This window comes from Salmo trutta, chromosome 3 (genome assembly GCF_901001165.1).
Source record: "Salmo trutta chromosome 3, fSalTru1.1, whole genome shotgun sequence".
Lineage (NCBI taxonomy): Eukaryota > Metazoa > Chordata > Actinopteri > Salmoniformes > Salmonidae > Salmo > Salmo trutta.
In genome coordinates, this window is record NC_042959.1 from 462,356 (window position 1) to 485,391 (window position 23,036).

The 23,036-nt window shown below is 46.8% G+C and overlaps 1 protein-coding gene across 1 annotated transcript; it reads right to left on the bottom strand.

The window, feature by feature from the left end:
• Positions 1 to 264: 264 nt before the first annotated feature.
• On the bottom strand, positions 265 to 22,465 carry LOC115163812 (highly divergent homeobox-like). Its single transcript, XM_029715998.1, has 11 exons — positions 22,407 to 22,465; positions 18,976 to 19,122; positions 7,094 to 7,592; positions 5,901 to 6,295; positions 4,914 to 4,966; positions 4,590 to 4,737; positions 4,292 to 4,490; positions 4,077 to 4,159; positions 1,303 to 1,365; positions 845 to 967; positions 265 to 732 (listed from the first exon to the last, which is right to left on the bottom strand). Exons 1-11 carry the CDS (start codon positions 22,440 to 22,442, stop codon positions 571 to 573), a joined length of 1,908 nt encoding a protein of 635 aa, XP_029571858.1. The 5' UTR covers positions 22,443 to 22,465; the 3' UTR covers positions 265 to 570.
• Positions 22,466 to 23,036: the final 571 nt, after the last annotated feature.

Consider the following 23,036-nt stretch of genomic DNA (forward strand, 5'->3'; position numbering starts at 1 on the left):
CAGACATTCTGGATGGTAACAGACATTCTGGATGGTAACAGACAGTAACAGACATTCTGGATGGTAACAGACAGTAACAGGCATTCTGGATGGTAACAGACAGTAACAGACATTCTGGATGGTAACAGACAGTAACAGACATTCTGGATGGTAACAGACAGTAACAGACATTCTGGATGGTAACAGACAGTAACAGGCATTCTGGATGGTAACAGACAGTGAACAGACATTCTGGGCAGAGTAACAACAGACAGAGTCGTCAGGTCAGTAATTATGGAGTCTGTTTATTATTGTGTCTGAAACTAGACAAGGCGTAGTGATCAGTAATATAAAAGGCATTGTGAGCCCAGTTAGTTTAGGATCCTTCCACAGGGTGTGGAGTGTCTGTCAGGACAGTCACTCTGGTCTCAGTCTCTAGTTCCTCTGATACAGACGACTTGTTGAGCCCAGCAGTTAGGATCCTTCCACAGGGTGTGGAGTGTCTGTCAGTACAGTCACTCTGGTCTCAGTCTCTAGTTCCTCTGACAACAGACGACTCGTTGAGCTCAGCAATCAACGAACCGTCTTCATTTATAGTGACCAACGGGAGGTCCTTGTTGGGGTTGACCAACGGTGTCTCGTCGACTCGTGATTGGATGCAGAGTGTGTTGTTATGGAGATGGAGTTGGCTCCTCCCTCTGGACTCATGTCCCAGTCCTGATCTGCAGGTGGAGGTAGACTGGCTAGGAGCACCTACACACAGACACAAACACACCATGCTGTTTTGGAATGATTGTGTGTGTGTGTGTGTGTGTGTGTGTGTGTGTGTGTGTGTGTGTGTGTGTGCGTGCGTGCGTGCGTGTACCTGTTGTCTGTCCAGGTTGTTAGGCCGTACAGCGGTCAGAAGATGATTGGTGAAGGTCTCCAACTCATAATATCTCTGATTCTGATTCTCTAGTTGGCTCTCCAGATACTGCACCTCCTCAAGCTGAAACACACACACACACACACACACACAGCATAAAGGCCTATAGACATCAGGGGGAGGGAGGGGTGGGGAGGGTGTGAGGGGTGAGGGAGGGGAGGGGAGGGAGTGTGAGGGAGGGAAGGGGTGGGGAGGGTGTGAGGGAGGGGAGGGAGGGGGAGGGAGGGGTCGAGGGAGGGGTGAGGGAGGGGGTGAGGTGGGGAGGGGTGAGGTGGGGAGGGGTGAGGTGGGGAGGGGATGGGGATGGGGAGGGGAGGGAGGGGTGAGGGAGGGAGGGAGGGGATGTGGTGGGGAGGGGATGGGGTGGGGGGGAGGGGAGGGGGTGGGAGTTTCATCACCTTAAACTCCAGGAGGTTCTGCATGTTTTCCATCTCATCACCATCATCAACCACCTCTATCTTCTGTTAGGAAACACAGCCTTAAACAATCAGTGGCTAAATCTGTCAGGAAACACAGCCCTATACAATCAGTGGCTAAATCTGTCAGGAAACACAGCCCTATACAATCAGTGGCTAAATCTGTCAGGAAACACAGCCCTATACAATCCGTGGCTAAATCTGTCAGGAAACACAGCCTTATACAATCAGTGGCTAAATCTGTCAGGAAACACAGCACTATACAATCAGTGGCTAAATCTGTCAGGAAACACGGCCCTATACAATCAGTGGCTAAATCTGTCAGGAAACACAGCCCTATACAATCAGTGGCTAAATCTGTCAGGAAACACAGCCTTATACAAGAAACACAGCCTTATACAATCAGTGGCTAAATCTGTCAGGAAACACAGCCTTATACAAGAAACACAGCCTTATACAATCAGTGGCTAAATCTGTCAGGAAACACAGCCTTATACAATCAGTGGCTAAATCTGTCAGGAAACACAGCCCTATACAATCAGTGGCTAAATCTGTCAGGAAACACAGCCCTATACAATCAGTGGCTAAATCTGTCAGGAAACACAGCCCGATACAATCAGTGGCTAAATCTGTCAGGAAACACAGCCTTATACAATCAGTGGCTAAATCTGTCAGGAAACACAGCCCTATACAATCAGTGGCTAAATCTGTCAGGAAACACAGCCCGAAACAATCAGTGGCTAAATCTGTCAGGAAACACAGCCCTATACAATCAGTGGCTAAATCTGTCAGGAAACACAGCCTTATACAATCAGTGGCTAAATCTGTCAGGAAACACAGCTTTATACAAGAAACACAGCCTTATACAATCAGTGGCTAAATCTGTCAGGAAACACAGCCCTATACAATCAGTGGCTAAATCTGTCAGGAAACACAGCCCTATACAATCAGTGGCTAAATCTGTCAGGAAACACAGCCTTATACAATTAGTGGCTAAATCTGTCAGGAAACACAGCCCTATACAATCAGTGGCTAAATCGGTCAGGAAACACAGCCCTATACAATCAGTGGCTAAATCTGTCAGGAAACACAGCCCTATACAATCAGTGGCTAAATCTGTCAGGAAACACAGCCCTATACACAGCCTTCCCCGTAGCTCAGTTGGTAGAGCATGGTGTTTGCAACACCAGGGTTGTGGGTTCGATTCCCACGGGGGGCCAAGTACGAAGAAAAAAAAAAATGTATGAAAATGAAATGTATGCATTCACTACTGTAAGTCGCTCTGGACAAGGGCGTCTGCTAAATGACTAAAATGTAAAATGTAAATGTATACAATCAGTGGCTAAATCTGTCAGGAAACACAGCCCGATACAATCAGTGGCTAAATCTGTCAGGAAACACAGCCCTATACAATCAGTGGCTAAATCTGTCAGGAAACACAGCCCTATACAATCAGTGGCTAAATCTGTCAGGAAACACAGCCTTATACAAGAAACACAGCCTTATACAATCAGTGGCTAAATCTGTCAGGAAACACAGCCTTATACAATCAGTGGTTAAATCTGTCAGGAAACACAGCCCTATACAATCAGTGGCTAAATCTGTCAGGAAACACAGCCTTATACAATCAGTGGCTAAATCTGTCAGGAAACACGGCCCTATACAATCAGTGGCTAAATCTGTCAGGAAACACAGCCTTATACAAGAAACACAGCCTTATACAATCAGTGGCTAAATCTGTCAGGAAACACAGCCTTATACAATCAGTGGCTAAATCTGTCAGGAAACACAGCCCTATACAATCAGTGGCTAAATCTGTCAGGAAACACAGCCCTATACAATCAGTGGCTAAATCTGTCAGGAAACACAGCCCTATACAATCAGTGGCTAAATCTGTCAGGAAAGTGTAATAACAGTGTATTGTACTAGTGTAGTAACAGTGTATTGTACTTGTGTAATAACAGTGTATTAACAGTATTGTACAAGTGTATCTCTAGCGTAGTCAAGTGTTTTGTATTAGTGAATCTCTAGTGTAGTAACAGTGTATTGTACTAGTGTAATAACAGTGTATTGTACTAGTGTAATAACAGTGTATTGTACTAGTGTAATAACAGTGTATTGTACAAGTGTAATAACAGTGTATTGTACTAGTGTATCTATCGACTAATAACAGTTTATTGTACTAGTGTAATAACAGTGAATTTTACTAGTGTATTAACAGTATATTGTACTAGTGTATCTATAGTGTAACAAGTGTATTGTACTAGTGTAACAGTATATTGTACTAGTGTATCTCTAGTGTATTAACAGTATATTTTACTCGTGTATCAACAGTATATTGTACTTGTGTATCTCTAGTGTAATAACAGTATATTGTACTTGTGTATCTCTAGTGTATTAACAGTATATTGTACTAGTGTATCTCTAGTGTATTAACAGTATATTGTACTAGTGTAACAGTGTATTTTAATAGTGTATCTCTAGTGTAATAACAGTATATTGTACTTGTGTATCTCTAGTGTATTAACAATATATTGCACTAGTGTATTAACAATATATTGCACTAGTGTATTAACAATATATTGCACTAGTGTATCTCTAGTGTAATAACAGTATATTGTACTAGTGTAACAGTGTATTTTAATAGTGTATCTCTAGTGTAATAACAGTATATTGTACTAGTGTATCTCTAGTGTAAAAACAGTATATTGTACTAGTGTATCTCTAGTGTAATAACAGAGTGTATATTGCAGTACCATACTGTGAGCCATGGGGGCGCTGCTGCTCTCCTCCTCTACTCCGTTCTCTTCTTCTCTCTGGTACGACGGACTGGTCCCATCTAAAACAACAACACTGTCACACTGGACACTGCTACTGGGGGAGGTTGTGTGTGTGTGTGTGTGTGTGTGTGTGTGTGTGAGTGAGAGTGAGAGTGAGAGTGTGTGTATGTGTGAGTGTGTGTGTGCCTCACCCTCGGACAGACAGAAGGAAGCTCCATCGTTTAGGTTGTCTCCCAGCTCGGGCGTTCTAAGCCCCTCCCCATCGGAACTCAGTGCAGAGGGAGACTCCTCCCCTTCCTGTGATGTCAGGAACAAGGCCGGCCCACCTTTAGGGGGCGGGATCTTTATGCCCATCAGACGGTACTTTCTCCTCCGGTTCCCGATCCACGTCTGTCAATCAAACACATCTACTGTTAATACTGTACAACAGTCAGAGGGAGTGTGTGATTGGCTGATACAGCTGAGAGGAAGCCTCTGATTGGTTGCTACCTTGAAAATCTCAGTATCTACGTTGAGCTGATTGGCTGCTGCGTTGATCTTCTCTCTGCAGACAGAACCCAGACTGGTCATCCCTCGGTCCCAGTACCGCTTCAACTGGACCAGGTCCACATCACTGAACTGGGTCCTGTCCTGCAGCCACACACACACACACACACACGGAACAGTATAGATGGTCTGATGGTGACAGTGCTCTAGTCTCCTACATTTACGTTTTAGTCCTTTAGCAGACGCTCTTATCCAGAGCAACTTACAGTCCCTCCATACATTTATACTGTTAGGTAAGACAGAATGATATATGATTCAAGACTTACAGTTCTCTTCCTGGAGTTACTGATGAGGCACGGAGCAGAGGGACTGACTGGAACCTAGAGAGGGGAGGAGGTGGTGAGAGGTGAGGAGGAAAGAGGGGAGAGGAAGAGAGGTAAGGAGGAAAGAGGAGAGGTGAGGAGGAGGGAGGAGGAAATAGGGGAGAGGAGGAGAGGTAAGGAGGAGGAAAGAGGAGGGAGGAGGAAAGAGGGGAGGTGAGGAGGAAAGAGGAGAGAGGTGAGGAGGAAAGAGGAGAGAGGTGAGGAGGAAAGAGGAAAGAGGAGGAGGAAAGAGGAGGAGGGGAGAGGTGAGGAGGAAAGAGGAGAGGAGAAGAGGTGAGGAGGGAAGAGGAAGAGGGAGGAGGAAAGAGGAGGAGGGAGGAGGAAAGAGGAGGAGGGAGGAGGAAAGAGGAGGAGGGAGGAGGAAAGAGGAGAGAGGTGAGGAGGAAAGAGGAGAGAGGTGAGGAGGAAAGAGGAAAGAGGAGGAGGAAAGAGGAGGAAAGAGGAGGAGGGAGGATGAAAGAGGAGGAGGGAGGAGGGGAGAGGTGAGGAGGAAAGAGGAGAGGAGAAGAGGTGAGGAGGGAAGAGGAAGAGGGAGGAGGAAAGAGGAGGAGGGAGGAGGGGAGAGGTGAGGAGGAAAGAGGAGAGGAGGTGAGGTGAGGAGGAAAGGGGAGAGGTGAGGAGGAAAAAGGAGGAGAGGTGAGGATTAAATGTGAGGAGGAAAGAGGGGGAGGGAAGTGGGGAGAGGTGAGGAGGGAGGAGGGGAGGAGGAAAGGTGAGGAGGAGGAAAGAGGGGGAGGGAAGAGGGAGGAGGGGAGGAGGAGGGAGGAGGGGAGGAGGAAAGAGGGGGAGGGAAGTGGGGAGAGGGGAGGAGGAGGGAGGAGGGGAGGAGGAAAGAGGAGGGAGGAGGAAAGAAGAGAGGAGAAGAGGTGAGGAGGAAAAAGGGGAGAGGTGAGGAGGAAAGAGGAGGAAAGAGGGGAGGATTAACCCCTACCTGTATACTAGGGGAGGTCTGTAGTGTTGTAGTAAATGGGTAGCTGTCCCGAGGACATGGGCCAGGCCTGGAGCTGCTGAGGACCAGGGAGGGGGATGTGAGCTCTCTACCCCCAGATCCCTGTACGCTGCTCAGGCTGAGGCTGTCCCTCCCCCCCTGGTCTCTCTGGAGGTCCCCGTGGGCCGTGGCAGCCATGTTGGATAACTCTTCCTCCCTCTGCCACTCATCCTCTTCATCACCCGTCTCCATGGCGATAGAGAGGCAGCCAATAGCATCCAAGGGGCGGGCAGACTGTCTGTGTCTCTCTTGCCTGCTGCTATCAGAAGGCTGTCCTTGTCCTAGTCCCTCCCCCCTCTCTAATAGGCTGAAGACCTGATGAATGCGGGGGGAGTGGTCTGAAGGGGGAGGGTTGGAGGGATGGGGCCTGGGAGGGTTGGAGGGATGGGGCCTGGGAGGGTTGGAGGGATGGGGCCTGGGAGGGTTGGAGGGATGGGGCCTGGGAGGGTTGGAGGGATGGGGCCTGGGAGGGTGAGGTTGGGGAGTCTGGGGGTTGGAGGGATGGGGCCTGGGAGGGTGAGGTTGGGGAGTCTGGGGGTTGGAGGGATGGGGCCTGGGAGGGTTGGAGGGATGGGGCCTGGGAGGGTTGGAGGGATGGGGCCTGGGAGGGTTGGAGGGATGGGGCCTGGGAGGGTTGGAGGGATGGGGCCTGGGAGGGTGAGGTTGTGGAGTCTGGGGGTTGGAGTGAGGCCTGGGCTGGGAGGGACAAGGGCCAGACTGGAGATAACCGTACTGTCTAGCCCAGCTCTGAGGTACTGCCCCAGCCCTTCCTACTGCCCCCCCTGCCCCAGCCCTTCCTACTGCCCCCCCTGACCCAGCCCTTCCTACTGCCCCCCCTGACCCAGCCCTTCCTACTGCCCCCCCTGATCCAGCCCTTCCTACTGCCCCCCCTGACCCAGCCCTTCCTACTGCCCCCCCTGATCCAGCCCTTCCTACTGCCCCCCCTGACCCAGCCCTTCCTACTGCCCCCCCTGACCCAGCCCTTCCTAATGCCCCCCCTGCCCCATCAGTGGTGAAACCCCCCCTCTTGGACAGACTGTGGATGGGGCGGCCGGGGGGTGAGGAGAAGGAGGGGGAAGAGGAGAAGGAGGGGGAAGAGGAGAAAGAGGGGGAAGAGGAGAGGGAGAGGGTTTTACAGCGAGGAAGTGACATGCTATGCGATCTAGAGTGGAGCTGGAGGGGGGAGGAGACAAAACTATTCCTCCTGTGCTGTGATTGGTTGAGCAGAGTTTGATGGACATGTGCAGGGAGCTCAGGGTCAGAGTGAGAGGGGAGGGGCTTAACAGTGGGCCGGGAACGAGAAGTGGAGCCTAGAGAGTAAATCCCTGTCAGGATGACATCGTTGTTGTTGTTGACAGAGCTGAGAGGAGAGGAGGACGTAGAGGAGGATGGAGGGAGAAGGTGGGAGGAGCCTCTCTGGATATTCTGAGCTGCCGCCATCTCCCCTGTCAGCATTGCGCCCGCCATTAGAGCCCCGCCCGTTAGCATGTGGTTGGACAGAGCTCCCCCAGCCAGGCTGTGATTGGACAGAGCTCCCAGAGAAAGGCCGTGATTGGAGAAGGAAAAGGAGTGGGACTCGTCTGTGTTCTGGTCGGCCCTGGAGGCCAGCTTCCGCCTCTTGTTGCCCACCCATGTCTGGAGAGAGAGAGACACATAGTTAACACGACCACCACCATCACCACCACTACTATCATCACTATCACCACCACCACTACCACCACCACTATCATCACTATCACCACCACCACTACCACCACCACTATCATCACTATCACCACCACCACTACCATCACTACCACCACCACCACCACCACCACCACCACCACTATCATCACTATCACCACCACCACTACCATCACTACCACCACCACCACCACTATCATCACTATCACCACCACCACTACTACCACCACCACCACCACTATCATCACTATCACCACCACCACTACCATCACCACCACCACCATCATCACTATCACCACCACCACTACTACCACCACCACTACCATCACCACCACCACTATCACCCCCACCACCACTATCACCCCCACCACCATCACCACCACCACCACTATCACCCCCACCACCATCACTATCACCACCACTATCACCCCCACCACCATCACCACCACCACCACCACTATCACCCCCACCACCATCACCACCACCACCACCACTATCACCACTACCACCACCACCACCATTATCACCACCACCACTATCACTACCACCACTATCACTTCCACCACCACCATTATCACCACCACCACTATCACTACTACCACCACCACTATCACCACCACCACTATCACTACTACCACCACCACTATCACTATCACCACCATCATCACCACCACTATCACTATCACCACCACCACCACCATCACCACCACCACCACCACTATCATCACTATCATCACTATCACCACCACCACTACTACCACTACCACCACCACCACTATCATCACTATCACCACCACCACCACCACCACTATCATCACTATCACCACCACCACCACCACCACCACCACCACCATCATCACTATCACCACCACCACTACTACCACCACCACTATCACCCCCACCACCACTATCACCCCCACCACCACTATCACCCCCACCACCATCACTATCACCACCACTATCACCCCCACCACCATCACCACCACCACCACCACTATCACCCCCACCACCATCACCACCACCACCACCACTATCACCACTACCACCACCACCACCATTATCACCACCACCACTATCACTACCACCACTATCACCACCACCATTATCACCACCACCACTATCACTACTACCACCACCACTATCACCACCACCACTATCACCACCATCATCACCACCACTATCACTATCACCACCACCACCACCATCACCACCACTACCACCACCACCATCACCACCACCACCACTATCACCCCCACCACCATCACCACCACTATCACCACTACCATCACCACCACCACTATCACCACCACCACCATCACCACCACCACTATCACCACTACCACCACCACCACCATTATCACCACCACCACTATCACTACCACCACTATCACCACCACCACCACCACCATTATCACCACCACCACTATCACTACTACCACCACCACTATCACCACCACCACTATCACCACCATCATCACCACCACTATCACTATCACCACCACCACCATCACCACCACCACCACCACCATCACCACCACCACCACCATCACCCCCACCACCATCACCACTACCATCACCACCACCACTATCACCCCCACCACCATCACCCCCACCACCATCACCACCACCACTATCACCACCACCACCATCACTATCACCACCACCACTATCACTATCACCACCACCACTATCACCACTACCACCACCACTATCACCACTATCACCACTACCACCACCACTATCACCACCACTATCACTATCACCACTATCACTATCACCACTATCACCACCACCACTATCACTATCACCACCATCACTATCACCACCACCACTATCACCACCACCACTATCACCACCACCACTATCACCACCACCACCACCACCACTATCACTATCACCATCACTATCACCACTATCACCACCACCACTACTACTATCACCACCACCACTATCACTATCCCCACCACCACTATCACCACCACCACTATCACTATCCCCACCACCACCACCACCACCCAGGTCTGGACAAACAAAACCCCACAAATTCTGACAAACTCCAAGCATTGATTATGCAAGAATGGGCTGCCATCAGTCAGGATGTGGCCCAGAAGTTAATTGACAGCATGCCAGGGGGGATTGCAGAGGTCTTGAAAAAGAAGGGTCAACACTGCAAATATTGGCTCTTTGCGTCAACTTCATGTAATTGTCAATAAAAGCCTTTGACACTTATGAAATGCTTGTAATTATACTTCAGTATTCCATAGTAACATCTGACAACAATATCTAAAGACACTGAAGCAGCAAACTTTGTGGAAATTAATGTGTCATTCTCAAAACCTTTGGCCACGACTGTACTATTATTCTGATATTTCACATTCTTAAAATAAAGTGGGGATCCTAACTGACCTAAGAAAGACATTTTTACTTTTTTACTAGGATTAAAATGTCAGGAATTGTGAAAAACTGAGTTTAAAATGCATTTGGCTAAGGTGTATGTAAACTTTACACTTCAACTGTATACACTGCCGTTCAAAAGTTTAGGGTCACTTCGAAATGTCCTTGTTTTTGAAATCAAAGCAATTTTTTTGTCCATTAAAATAACATCAAATTGATCAGAAATACAGTGTAGACATTGTTAAGGTTGTAAAAGACTATTATAGCTGGAAACGATTGATTTTTTTAAATGGAATATCTACATAGTTGTACAGAGGCCCATTGTCAGCAACCATCACTCCTGTGTTCCAATGGCTCGTTGTGTTAGCTAATCCAAGTTTATCATTTTAAAAGGCTAATTGATCATTAGAAACCCCTTTTGCAATTCTGTTAGCACAGCTGAAAACTGTTGAGCTGATTAAAGAAGCAATAAAACTGACCTTCTTTAGACTAGTTGAGTATCTGGAACATCAGCATTTGTGGGTTCGATTACAGGCTCAAATTGGCCAGAAACAAAGACCTTTCTTCTGAAACTCGTCAGTCTATTCTTGTTCTGAGAAATTAAGGCTATTCCATGCGAGAAATTGCCAAGATACTGAAGAGCTCATACAACGCTGTGTACTACTCCCTTCACAGAACAGCGCAAACTGGCTCTAACCAGAATAGAAAGAGGAGTGGGAGGCCCCGGTGCACAACTGAGCAAGAGGACAAGTACATCAGAGTGTCTGGTTTGAGAAACAGACGCCTCACAAGTCCTCAACTGGAAGCTTTATTAAATAGTTCCCGCAAAACACCAGTCTCAACGTCAACAGTGAAGAGGCGACTCCGGAATGCTGGCCTTTTTTTTTTTATCAACTTGGATTAGCTAACACAACGTGCCACTGGAACACAGGAGTGATGGTTGCTGATAATGGGCCTCTATACGCCTATGTAGATATTCTATAAAAAATCTGCCTTTTCCAGCTACAATAGTCATTTACAACATTAACAATGTCTACACTGTATCAGGTCGCAATTGTAAATGAGAACTTGTTCTCAACTTGCCTACCTGGTTAAATAAAGGTGAAATAAAAAAATAAAAAATTCTGATCAATTTGATGTTATTTTAGTGGACCAAAAAAATTTGCTTTTCTTTCAAAAACAAGGACATTTCAAAGTGACCCCAAACCTTTGAACGGTAGTCTATGTATGCAAAAAGCTGGCACACCTACTCATTCCAGGTTTATCTTTATATTGTAGAATAATAGTGAAGACATCAAAACTATGAAAAAAACACATGGAATCATGTAGTAACCAAAGTGTTAAACAAATCGTAATATATTTTATATTTGAGATTCTTCAAAGTAGCCACCCCTTTGCCTTGACAGCTTTGCACACTCTTGGCATTCTCTCAACCAGCTTCATGAGGTAGTCACCTGGAATGCATTTTAATTAACAGGTGTGCCTTGTTAAAAGTTAATTTGTGGAATTTCATTTCTTCCTAATGCGTTTGAACCAATCAGTTGTGTTGTGACAAGGTAGGATTGGTATAGAGAAGATAGGGCTATTTGGTAAAAAACCAAGTCCATATTACGGCAAGAACCGCTCAAATAAGCGAAGAGAAACGATAGTCCATCATTACTTTAAGACATGAAGGTCAGTAAATCCGGAAAATGTAAAGAACCTTTAAAGTTCCTTCAAGTGCAGTCGCAAAAACCATCAAGCGCTATGATGAAACTGGCTCTCATGAAGACCGCCACAGGAAAGGAAGACCCAGAGTTACCTTTGCTGCAGAGGATAAGTTTATTAGAGTTAGCAGCCTCAGAAATTGCATCCCAAATAAATGCTTCACAGAGTTCAAGTAACAGACGCATCTCAACATCAACTGTTCAGAGGAGACTGCATGGATCAGGCCTTCATGGCCGAATTTCTGTAAAGAAACCACTACTAAAAGGACACCAATAAGAAGAAGAGAATTGTTTGGTCCAAGAAACATAAGCAATGGACATAAGACTGGTGGAAATCTGTCCTTTGGTTTGATGAGTCCAAATTTGAGATTTTTTCCAACCGCCGTGTCTTTGTGAGATGCAGAGTAGATGAACGGATGATCGCCGCATGTGTGGTTCCCACCGTGAAGCATGGAGGAGGAGGTGTGATGGTGCTTTGCTGGTGACACTGTCGGTGATCTATTTAGAATTCAAGGCACACTTAACCAGCATGGCTACCACAGCATTCTGCAGCAATAGGCAATCCCATCTGGTTTGCACTTAGTGGAACGATCATTTGTTTTTCAACAGGACAATGACCCAACACACCTCCAGGCTGTGTAAGGGCTATTTGACAAAGAAGGAGAGTGATGGAGTGCTGCATCAGATGACCTAGCCTCCACAATCACCCAACCTCAAGCCAATTGAGATGGTTTGGGATGAGTTGGAACACAGAGTGAAGGAAAATCAGCAAACAAGTGCTCAGCATATGTGGGAACTCCTTCAAGACGGTTGGAAAAGCATTCCTCATGAAGTTGGTTATCAAGGCAAAGAGTGGCTAATTTGAAGAATCTAAAATATACTTTTTTTGGTTACTACATGATTCCATACGTGTTATTTCATAGTTTGATGTCTTCACCATTATTCTACAATGTAGAAAATAGTAAAAATAAAGAAAAATCCTTGAATGAGTAGGAGCGTCCAAACTTTTGACTGGTACTGTGCATATACACACACAGCGCACTCGGAAAGTGTTCAGACACCTTCCCTTTTTCCACATTTTGTTACCATACAGCCAACATTCATACAAAAAATTATCATCTGTTATCAAATCTACACACAATACCCCATAATGACAAAGCAAAAACTGGTTAAAAGTTTTGGAAATAATATATATATATATATATATATATTTTTTTTAAGTGAAATATCACATTTACATAGGTATTCAAACTCTTTTCTCAGTACTTTGATGAAGCACCTTTGGTAGCAATTAAAGCCTTGAGTCTTCTTGGGTATGACGCTACAAGCTTGGCACACCTGTATTTGGGGAGTTTCTCCCATTCTTCTCTGCAGATCCTCTCAAGCTCTGTCAGGTTGGATGGGGAGCGTCGCTGCACAGCTATTTTCACATCTCTCCAGAGATGTTCAATCGGTTTCAAGTCCGGGCTCTGGCTGGGCACCTCAAGGACATTCAAAGACTTGTCCGGAAGCCACTCCTGCATTGTCTTGGCTGTGTGCTTGGGGTTGTTGTCCTGTTGGAAGGTGAACCTTTGTCCCAGTCTGAGGTCCTGAGCAGATTTTCATCAAGGATCTCTCTGTACTTTGCGCCGTTCATCTTTCCCTTGATCCTGACTAGTCTCCCAGTCCCTGCTGCTGAAAAAACATCCCCACAGCATGATGCTGCCACCACCATGCTTCACCTTAGGGATGGTGCCAGGTTTCCTCCAGATGTGACACTTGGCATTCAGGCCAAAGAGTTCAATCTTGGTTTCATCAGACCAGAGAATCTTCTTTCTCATGGTCTGAGAATCCTTTAGGTGCCTTTCGGCAAACTCCAAGAGGGCTGCAATTTGCCTTTTACTGAAGAGTGGCTTCTGTCTGGCCACTCTACTATAAAGGCCTGATTGGTGGAGTGCTGCTGAGATGGCTGTCCTTCTGGAAGGTTCTCCCATCTCCACTGAGGAACTCTGGAGCTCTGTGAGAGTGACCATCGGGTTTTTGGTCACCTCCCTGACCAAGGCCTTTCTCCCTCGATTGCTCAGTTTGGCCGGGCGACCAGCTCTAAGAAGAGTCTTGTTGGTTCCAAACTTCTTTCATTTAATAATGTTGGAGGCCACTGTGTTCTTGGGGAGCTTCAATGCTGCAGAATTTTTTTACCCTTTCCCAGATCTGTGCCTCGACACAATCCTGTCTCGGAGCTTTACGGACAATTCCGTCGACCTCGGGGGCTTCGTTTTTGCTCTGACATGCACTGTCAACAGTGGGACCTTAAATAGACAGGTGTGTGCCTTTCCAAATCATGTCCAATCAATTGAATTTACCACAGGTGGACTCCAATCAAGTTGTAGAAACATCAAGGATAATTAAATCAATGGAAACAGGATGCACCTGAGCTCAATTGAGTCTCATAGCAAAGGATCTGAATACTTATGTAAATAAGGAATCTGTTTTTTTATGTACCGTAATTTCCGGACTATAAGCCGCTACTTTTTTCCCACGCTTTGAACCTCGCGGCTTAAACAATGACGCGGCTAATATATGGATTTTTCCCGCTTTCAAATAAAAAAAATACAAAATAAAACATTCTGTGACGTGCTAAGTTTTTTGGCGGCATGAAACTTTCATCAGACCAATGAAATTGCCGAACGGGTTAAGGTCAAACAACTTTTTGGTTTACTGTTTAGATTAAATCGAACACGCTCAAACTTCCCATCATTCTGATTACGGTAGTCATTTTGTCACCCTCATCATGGCAAAGACACGGAGAAATGCATATGATGCAGCTTTCAAGTTGAAGGCGATTGATCTGGCTGTTGGAAAAGGAAATAGAGCTGCTGCACGGGAGCTTGGTCTGGAGCAATGACTTTCTTGGTAGGCTACTGTTTACTGCTAATTTTTAATTTTTTGTTACAAGCCGTGTTTCGTTAAAGCCTATTTATTTTTGTTACAAGCCGTGTTTCGTTAAAGCCTATTTATTTTTGTTACAAGCCGTGTTTCGTTAAAGCCTGTGTAAAGTTAATTTGTTTCAATGTACCGGTAGGCACCTGCGGTTTATAGACATGTGCGGCTTATTTATGTTCAAAATACTATATTTTTTTTATTCAGTGGGTTCGGCTTATATTCAGGTGCGCTTAATAGTCCGGAAATTACGGTACTTTCCAAATGCTCTGTATGTATGCATGTGTGTGTGTATATAGACACCCCTTCAAATTGGCTATTTCAGCCACACCCATTGCTGACAGGTATATAAAATCGAGCACACCGCCATGCAATCTCCAAAGATATGTGGACGCCTAATCGGTTGAGGGCTGGGTTCTGTGCAGGCCAAGCAAGTTCTTCCACACCAATCTCGACAAACCATATCTGTACGGACCTCGCTTTGTACACGGGGGCATTGTCATGCTGAAACAGGAAAGGTCCTTCCCCAAACTGTTGCCACAAAGTTGGAATCACAGAATCATCTGGAATGTAATTGTATGTTGTAACATTAATATTTCCCCTCACTTCAACTAAGGGGCCTAACCCGAACCATGAAAAACAGCCCCAGACCAGTATTCCTCCACCAAACTTTACAGTTGGCTCTATACATTGGGACAGGTAGTGTTTTCCTGGCATCTACCAAACCCAGATTCATCTGTCACAGGGTGAAGCGTGATTCATCACTCTAGAGAACACGTTTCCACTGCTCCAGAGTCCAATGGCGTTGAGCATTACACCAGTCCAGCCGACGCTTGGCATTGCGCATGGTGATCTTAGGCTTGTGTGCGGCTGCTCGGCCATGGAAACCCATTTCACGAAGCATCCGAGTAATAGTTCTTGTGCTGACGTTGCTTCCAGAGGCAGTTTGGAAATCGGTACGGAGTGTTGCAACCGAGGACAGACAATTTTTATGTGCTAGGGGCTTCAGCACTCTGCGGTCCCGTTCTGTGAGCTTGTGTGGCCTACCACTTCACGGCTGAGCCGTTGTTGCTCCTAGACGTTTCCACTTCACAATAACAGCGCTAACAGTTGACCCGGGGAAGCTCTAGCAGGGCAGAAATTTGATGAACTGACTTGTACGAAAGGTGGCATCCTATGACAGTGCCATGTTGAAAGTCACTGAGCTCTTCAGTAAGGCCATTCTACTGTACTGCCAATGTTTGTCTATGGAGATTGCATCACTGTGTGCTCGATTTTATACACCTGTCAGCAACGGGTGTGGCAGAAATAGCTGAACCCACTAATTTGAAGGGGTGTCCACATACCTTTTTCATATATAATGTCGTCTTTGTATCTCAAAACCATTGTAATGTGGTTAACCTTAAATCTAAATGAAAATTGGAAAAGGCTACACCTAATTTTTTAAAATGTATTTAACATTTATTCAACTAGGCAAGTCAGTTAAGAACAAATTCTTATTTACAATGACGGCCTACCAAAAGGCCTCCTGAGGGGACGGGGCCTGGGATCAAAAATAAAATAAAAATATAGGACAAAACACACATCACAACAAGAGAGACCAAAACACCACATAAACAGAGACCTAAGACAACGACACAGCATGGCAGCAACACATGACAACATAGCATGGTAGCAACACATGACAACACAGCAACACATGACAACAACATGGTAGAAACACATGACAACACAGCATGGTAGCAACACATGACAACACAGCAAGGCAGCAACACATGACAACACAGCAAGGCAGCAACAGATGACAACACAGCAACACATGACAACAACATGGTAGAAACACATGACAACACAGCATGGTAGCAACACATGACAACACAGCATGGCAGCAACACATGACAACACAACATGGCAGCAACACATGACAACACAACATGGCAGCAACACATGACAACACAGCATGGTAGCAACACATGACAACACAGCATGGCAGCAACACATGACAACACAGCATGGCAGCAACACATGACAACACAGCATGGCAGCAACACATGACAACACAGCATGGCAGCAACACATGACAACACAGCATGACAGCAGCACAACATGGCAGCAGCACAACATGGTAGCAACACAACATGGTAGTAGCACAAAACATGGTACAAACATTATTGGGCACAGACAACAGCACAAAGGGCAAGAAGGTAGAGACAACAATACATCACACAAAGCAGCCACAACTGTCAGTAAGAGTGTCCATGATTGAGTCTTTGAATGAAGAGATTGAGATAAAACTGTCCAGTTTGAGTGTTTGTTGCAGCTTGTTCCAGTCGCTAGCTGCAGCGAACTGAAAAGAGGAGCGACCCAGGGATGTGTTTGCTTTGGGAACCTTTAACAGAATGTGACTGGCAGAACAGGTGTTGTATGTGGAGGATGAGGGCTGCAGTAGATATCTCAGATAGGGGGGAGTGAACAGGTGCTGTATGTGGAGGATGAGGGCTGCAGTAGATATCTCAGATAGGGGGGAGTGAACGGGTGTTGTATGGGGAGGATGAGGGCTGCAGTAGATATCTCAGATAGGGGGGAGTGAACGGGTGCTGTATGTGGAGGATGAGGGCTGCAGTAGATATCTCAGATAGGGGGGAGTGAACGGGTGTTGTATGTGGAGGATGAGGGCTGCAGTAGATATCTCAGATAGGGGGAGTGAACGGGTGTTGTATGTGGAGGATGAGGGCTGCAGTAGATATCTCAGATAGGGGGGAGTGAATGGGTACTGTATGGGGAGAATGAGGGCTGCAGTAGATATCTCAGATAGGGGGGAGTGAACGGGTGTTGTATGTGGAGGATGAGGGCTGCAGTAGATATCTCAGATAGGGGGGAGTGAACGGGTGTTGTATGTGGAGGATGAGGGCTGCAGTAGATATCTCAGATAGGGGGGAGTGAACGGGTGTTGTATGGGGAGGATGAGGGCTGCAGTAGATATCTCAGATAGGGGGGAGTGAACGGGTGTTGTATGTGGAGGATGAGGGCTGCAGTAGATATCTCAGATAGGGGGGAGTGAACGGGTGTTGTATGTGGAGGATGAGGGCTGCAGTAGATATCTCAGATAGGGGGGAGTGAACGGGTGTTGTATGTGGAGGATGAGGGCTGCAGTAGATATCTCAGATAGGGGGGAGTGAACGGGTGTTGTATGGGGAGGATGAGGGCTGCAGTAGATATCTCAGATAGGGGGGGGTGAATGGGTGTTGTATGGGGAGGATGAGGGCTGCAGTAGATATCTCAGATGGGGGGGGAGTGAACAGGTGTTGTATGTGGAGGATGAGGGCTGCAGTAGATATCTCAGATAGGGGGGAGTGAGCGGGTGTTGTATGTGGAGGATGAGGGCTGCAGTAGATATCTCAGATAGGGGGGAGTGAACGGGTGTTGTATGGGGAGGATGAGGGCTGCAGTAGATATCTCAGATGGGGGGGAGTGAACAGGTGTTGTATGTGGAGGATGAGGGCTGCAGTAGATATCTCAGATAGGGGGGAGTGAACGGGTGTTGTATGTGGAGGATGAGGGCTGCAGTAGATATCTCAGATAGGGGGGAGTGAGGCCTAAGAGGCTTTTATAAATAAGCATCAACCAGTGGGTCTTGCAACGGGTATACAGAGATGACCAGTTTACAGAGGAGTATAGAGTGCAGTGATGTGTCCTATAAGGAGCATTGGTGGCAAATCTGATGGCCGAACGGTAAAGAACATCTAGCCGCTTGACAGCACCCTTACCTGCCGATCTATAAATTATGTCTCCGTAATCTAGCATGGGTAGGATGGTCATCTGAATCAGGGTTAGTTTGTCAGCTGGGGTGAAAGAGGAGCGATTACGATAGAGGAAACCGACAAAGTGAGCGGTGCGCCGTTAGTGACGATGCTAATGAAAAGTATTCTAGTTGATGATAAGGCTTTCCCAAAAACCTTCTCAATTAAAAGTTAACTAAAAAGTAGCCTGGCAGAATGAGATCATGATTATTTAAAAATCATCTCTACCATCACGTTTTGCTACAAAAACACCACTTAAACAGCCTCTTGCTAGGTGCACACTGGAATTAAAGGGTAACTACACAAACAAAAATCTACATTTCTCAATTTTCCCAGACCCCAAAAGTTGTCTCCTGATGTGGTTTAAGCACTGTTGTGGACTTATCCAATTGAGTTGTTTTTCAATTAAAGTGTGATTGAGAGCAAAAACTGAGGAAAACAGAAACCTGGAAAAACAGAAAACTGAATTTCGGAAAAAAACGAAAGCATTTCTGAATTTTATAGAGCCCTACAGACCCGCACCACGCTGAAGTCCAGTTTGGTCTCCTGAGAACACTGAAGGATCAGCTGGAAGCAGCTCTTGCTCTGATTGGTCATCCCGTTGTCATAGTAGCTATCCAGGACTCGCTGCTGCTCCAGTGTGAACACAGACCGCAGGTTCATCTGACAGAGACATCTAATTGGTCAATAAACTAGCCAATGAAAACAACATTGAGTTCACTAATCATATCAAATGTTATTGGTCACATACACATGGTTAGCAGGTGTTATTGGTCCATACACATGGTTAGCAGATGTTATTGGTCCATACACATGGTTAGCAGATGTTATTGGTCCATACACATGGTTAGCAGGTGTTATTGGTCCATACACATGGTTAGCAGGTGTTATTGGTCCATACACATGGTTAGCAGGTGTTATTGGTCCATACACATGGTTAGCAGGTGTTATTGGTCCATACACATGGTTAGCAGATGTTTTTGGTCCATACACATGGTTAGCAGATGTTATTGATCACATGGTTAGCAGATGTTATTGATCACATACACATGTTTATCAGATGTTATTGATCACATACACATGGTTAGCAGATGTTTTGGTCCATACACATGGTTAGCAGATGTTAATGCGAGTACAGCGAAATGCTTATGCTTCTAGTTCCAACAGTGCAGTAATATCTAACAAAGTAATCTAACAAATTCACAACAACTGCCTTATACACACACAAGTGTAAAGGGCTGAATAAGAATATGTACATAAAAATATATGGATGAGCGATGGCCATGTGCCATAGGCAAGATGCAGTAGATGGTATAGAGTACAGTATATACATATGAGATGAGTAATGTAGCATATGTAAACATTATTAAAGTGGCAATATTTAAACTGACTAATGACGGGCATAGGCAAGCTGCAGTAGATGGTATAGAGCAGTATATACAGTTAGTTACAGTTGAAGTGGGAAGTTTACATACACTTAGGTTGGAGTCATTAAAACTTGTTTTTCAACCACTCCACAAATTTCTTGTTAACAAACTATAGTTTTGGCAAGTCGGTTAGGACATCTACTTTGGGCATGACACAAGTAATTTTTCCAACAATTGTTTACAGACAGATTATTTCACTTATAATTCACTGTATCACAATTCCAGTGGGTCAGAAGTTTACATACACTAAGTTGACTGTGCCTTTAAACAGCTCGGAAAATTCCAGAAAATTATGTCATGGCATTAGAAGCTTCTGATAGGCTAATTGACATCATTTGAGTCAATTAGAGGTGTACCTGTGGATATATTTCAAGGCCTACCTTCAAACTTGGTGCCTTTTTGTTTGACATTATGGGAAAATCAAAAGAAATCAGCCAAGACCTCCGAAAAATTATTGTAGACCTCCACAAGTTTGGTTCATCCTTGGGAGCAATTTCCAAACCCCTGAAGGTACCACGTTCATCTGTACAAACAATAGTACGCAAGTATAAACACCATGGGACCACGCAGCCGTCATACCGCTCAGGAAGGAGACGTGTTCTGTCTCCTAGAGATTAACATACATTGGTGCCAAAAGTGCAAATCAATCCCAGAACAACAGCAAAGGACCTTGTGAAGATGTTGGAGGAAACAGGTACAAAAGTATCTATATCTACAGTAAAACGAGTCCTATATCGACATAACCTGAAAGGCCGCTTAGCAAGGAAGAAGCAACTGCTCCAAAACAGCCATAAAAAAAGCATTTTATGTTTGGAGGAAGAAGGGGGACGCTTGCAAGCCGAAGAACACCATCCCCAACAGTCCATCCCAACCGTGAAGCACGGGGGTGGCAGCATCATGTTGAGGGGGTGCTTTGCTGCAGGAGGGACTGGTGTATTTCACTAAGTAGATGGCATCACGAGGGAGGAAAATTATGTGGATATATTGAAACAACATCTCAAGACATCAGTCGGAAAGTTAAAGCCTGGTCGCAAATGGGTCTTCCAAATGGACAATGACCCCAAGCATACTTCCAAAGTTGTGGCAAAATGGCTTAAGGACAACAAAGTCAAGGTATTGGAGTGGCCATCACAAAGGCCTGACCTCAATCCTATAGAAAATGTATTGGCAGAACTGACAAAGCATGTGCGAGCAAGGAGGCCTACAAACCTGACCCAGTTACACCAGCTCTGTCAGGAGGAATGGGACAAAATTCACCCAACTTATTGTGGGAAGCTTGCGGAAAGCTACCCGAAACGTATGACCCAAGTTAAACAATTTAAAGGCAATGCTACCAAATACTAATTGAGTGTATTTAAACTTCTGACCCACTGGGAATGTGATGAAAGAAATAAAAGCTGAAATAAATCATTCTCTCTACTATTATTCTGACATTTCACATTCTTAAAATAAAGTGGTGATCCTAACTGACCTAAAACAGGGAATTGTTACGAGGATTAAATGTCAGGAATTGTGAAAAACTGAGTTTAAATGTATTTGGCTAAGGTGTATGTAAACCTCCGACTTCAACTGTACATATGAGATGAGTAATGTAGGCTATGGAAACATTATAGTGGCCTTATTTAAAGTGACTAATGATAGGCATAGGCAAGATGCTGTAGATGGTATAGAGCAGTATATACATATGAGATGAGTAATGTAGCATATGTAAACTAGCTCTTCCCTTCAACCACAAATGTGCTTCTAGTCTGTATGTAGACCTATATACACAGTGGATAAAACATGCTTCCAGTCTGTATGTAGACCTATATACACAGTGGATAAAACATCGACATAGACTGACCAGGTGAAAGCTACGATCCCTTATTGATGTCACTTGTTAAATCCACTTCAATCAGTGTAGATGAAGGGGAGGAGACAAGTTAAATAAGGATTTTTAAGCTTTGAGACAATTGAGACATGGAATACTTTCTTAACATTGAGTTTCATCCCCTTTTGCCTTCAGAACAGCCTCAATTTTTGGGGTTATGAACTCTACAAGGTGTGGAAAGCGTTCCACTGGGATGCTGGCCAATGTTGATTCCAATGCTTCCCACAGTTGTGTCCAGTTGGCTGGATGTCCTTTGGGTGGTGGACCATTCTTGATACACACAGGAGACTGTTGAGTGAAAAACAGCGTTGCAGTTCTTGACCCAAACCTGTGTGCCTGGCACCTACTACCATACCCCATTCAAAGGGACTTTCATCTTGCCGATTCACCCTCTGAATGGCACACATACACAATCCATGTCTCAATTCTCAAAGGCTTCAAAATCCTTCTTTAACCTGTCTCCTCCCCTACACTGATTGAAGTGGATTTAACAAGTGACATCAATAAGGGATCATAGCTTTCCCCTGGATTCAACCGGTCAGTCTATTATAGAAAGAGCAGGTGTTCCTAATGTTTTGTACACTCAGTGTGTGTAATAGGTACATTAGAATATAAAGGCTCATAGTCTAGGTGGTGGTTTCTCTACTTACTGTCTGCAGGCCTCGTTTCTCCTGCCATTCCTCCATACTGCTGCTACTGCAGGGCTGCAGATCAGCCATACAGCAGAACCACGAGCAGGGCCAGGCTGGGGTGAGGTCTAGGCAGCAGGGCCGGGCCGGGGTGAGGTCTAGGCAGCAGGGCCAGACCGGGGTGAGGTCTAGGCAGCAGGGCCAGGCTGGGGTGAGGTCTAGGCAGCAGGGCCGGGCTGGGGTGAGGTCTAGGCAGCAGGGCCGGGCCGGGGTGAGGTCTAGGCAGCAGGGCCGGGCCGGGGTGAGGTCTAGGCAGCAGGGCCGGGCCGGGGTGAGGTCTAGGCAGCAGGGCCGGGCCGGGGTGAGGTCTAGGCAGCAGGGCCAGACCGGGGTGAGGTCTAGGCAGCAGGGCCAGGCCGGGGTGAGGTCTAGGCAGCAGGGCCGGGCCGGGGTGAGGTCTAGGCAGCAGGGCCGGGCCGGGGTGAGGTCTAGGCAGCAGGGCCGGGCCGGGGTGAGGTCTAGGCAGCAGGGCCGGGCCGGGGTGAGGTCTAGGCAGCAGGGCCGGGCCGGGGTGAGGTCTAGGCAGCAGGGCCGGGCCGGGGTGAGGTCTAGGCAGCAGGGCCGGGCCGGGGTGATGTCTAGGCAGCAGGG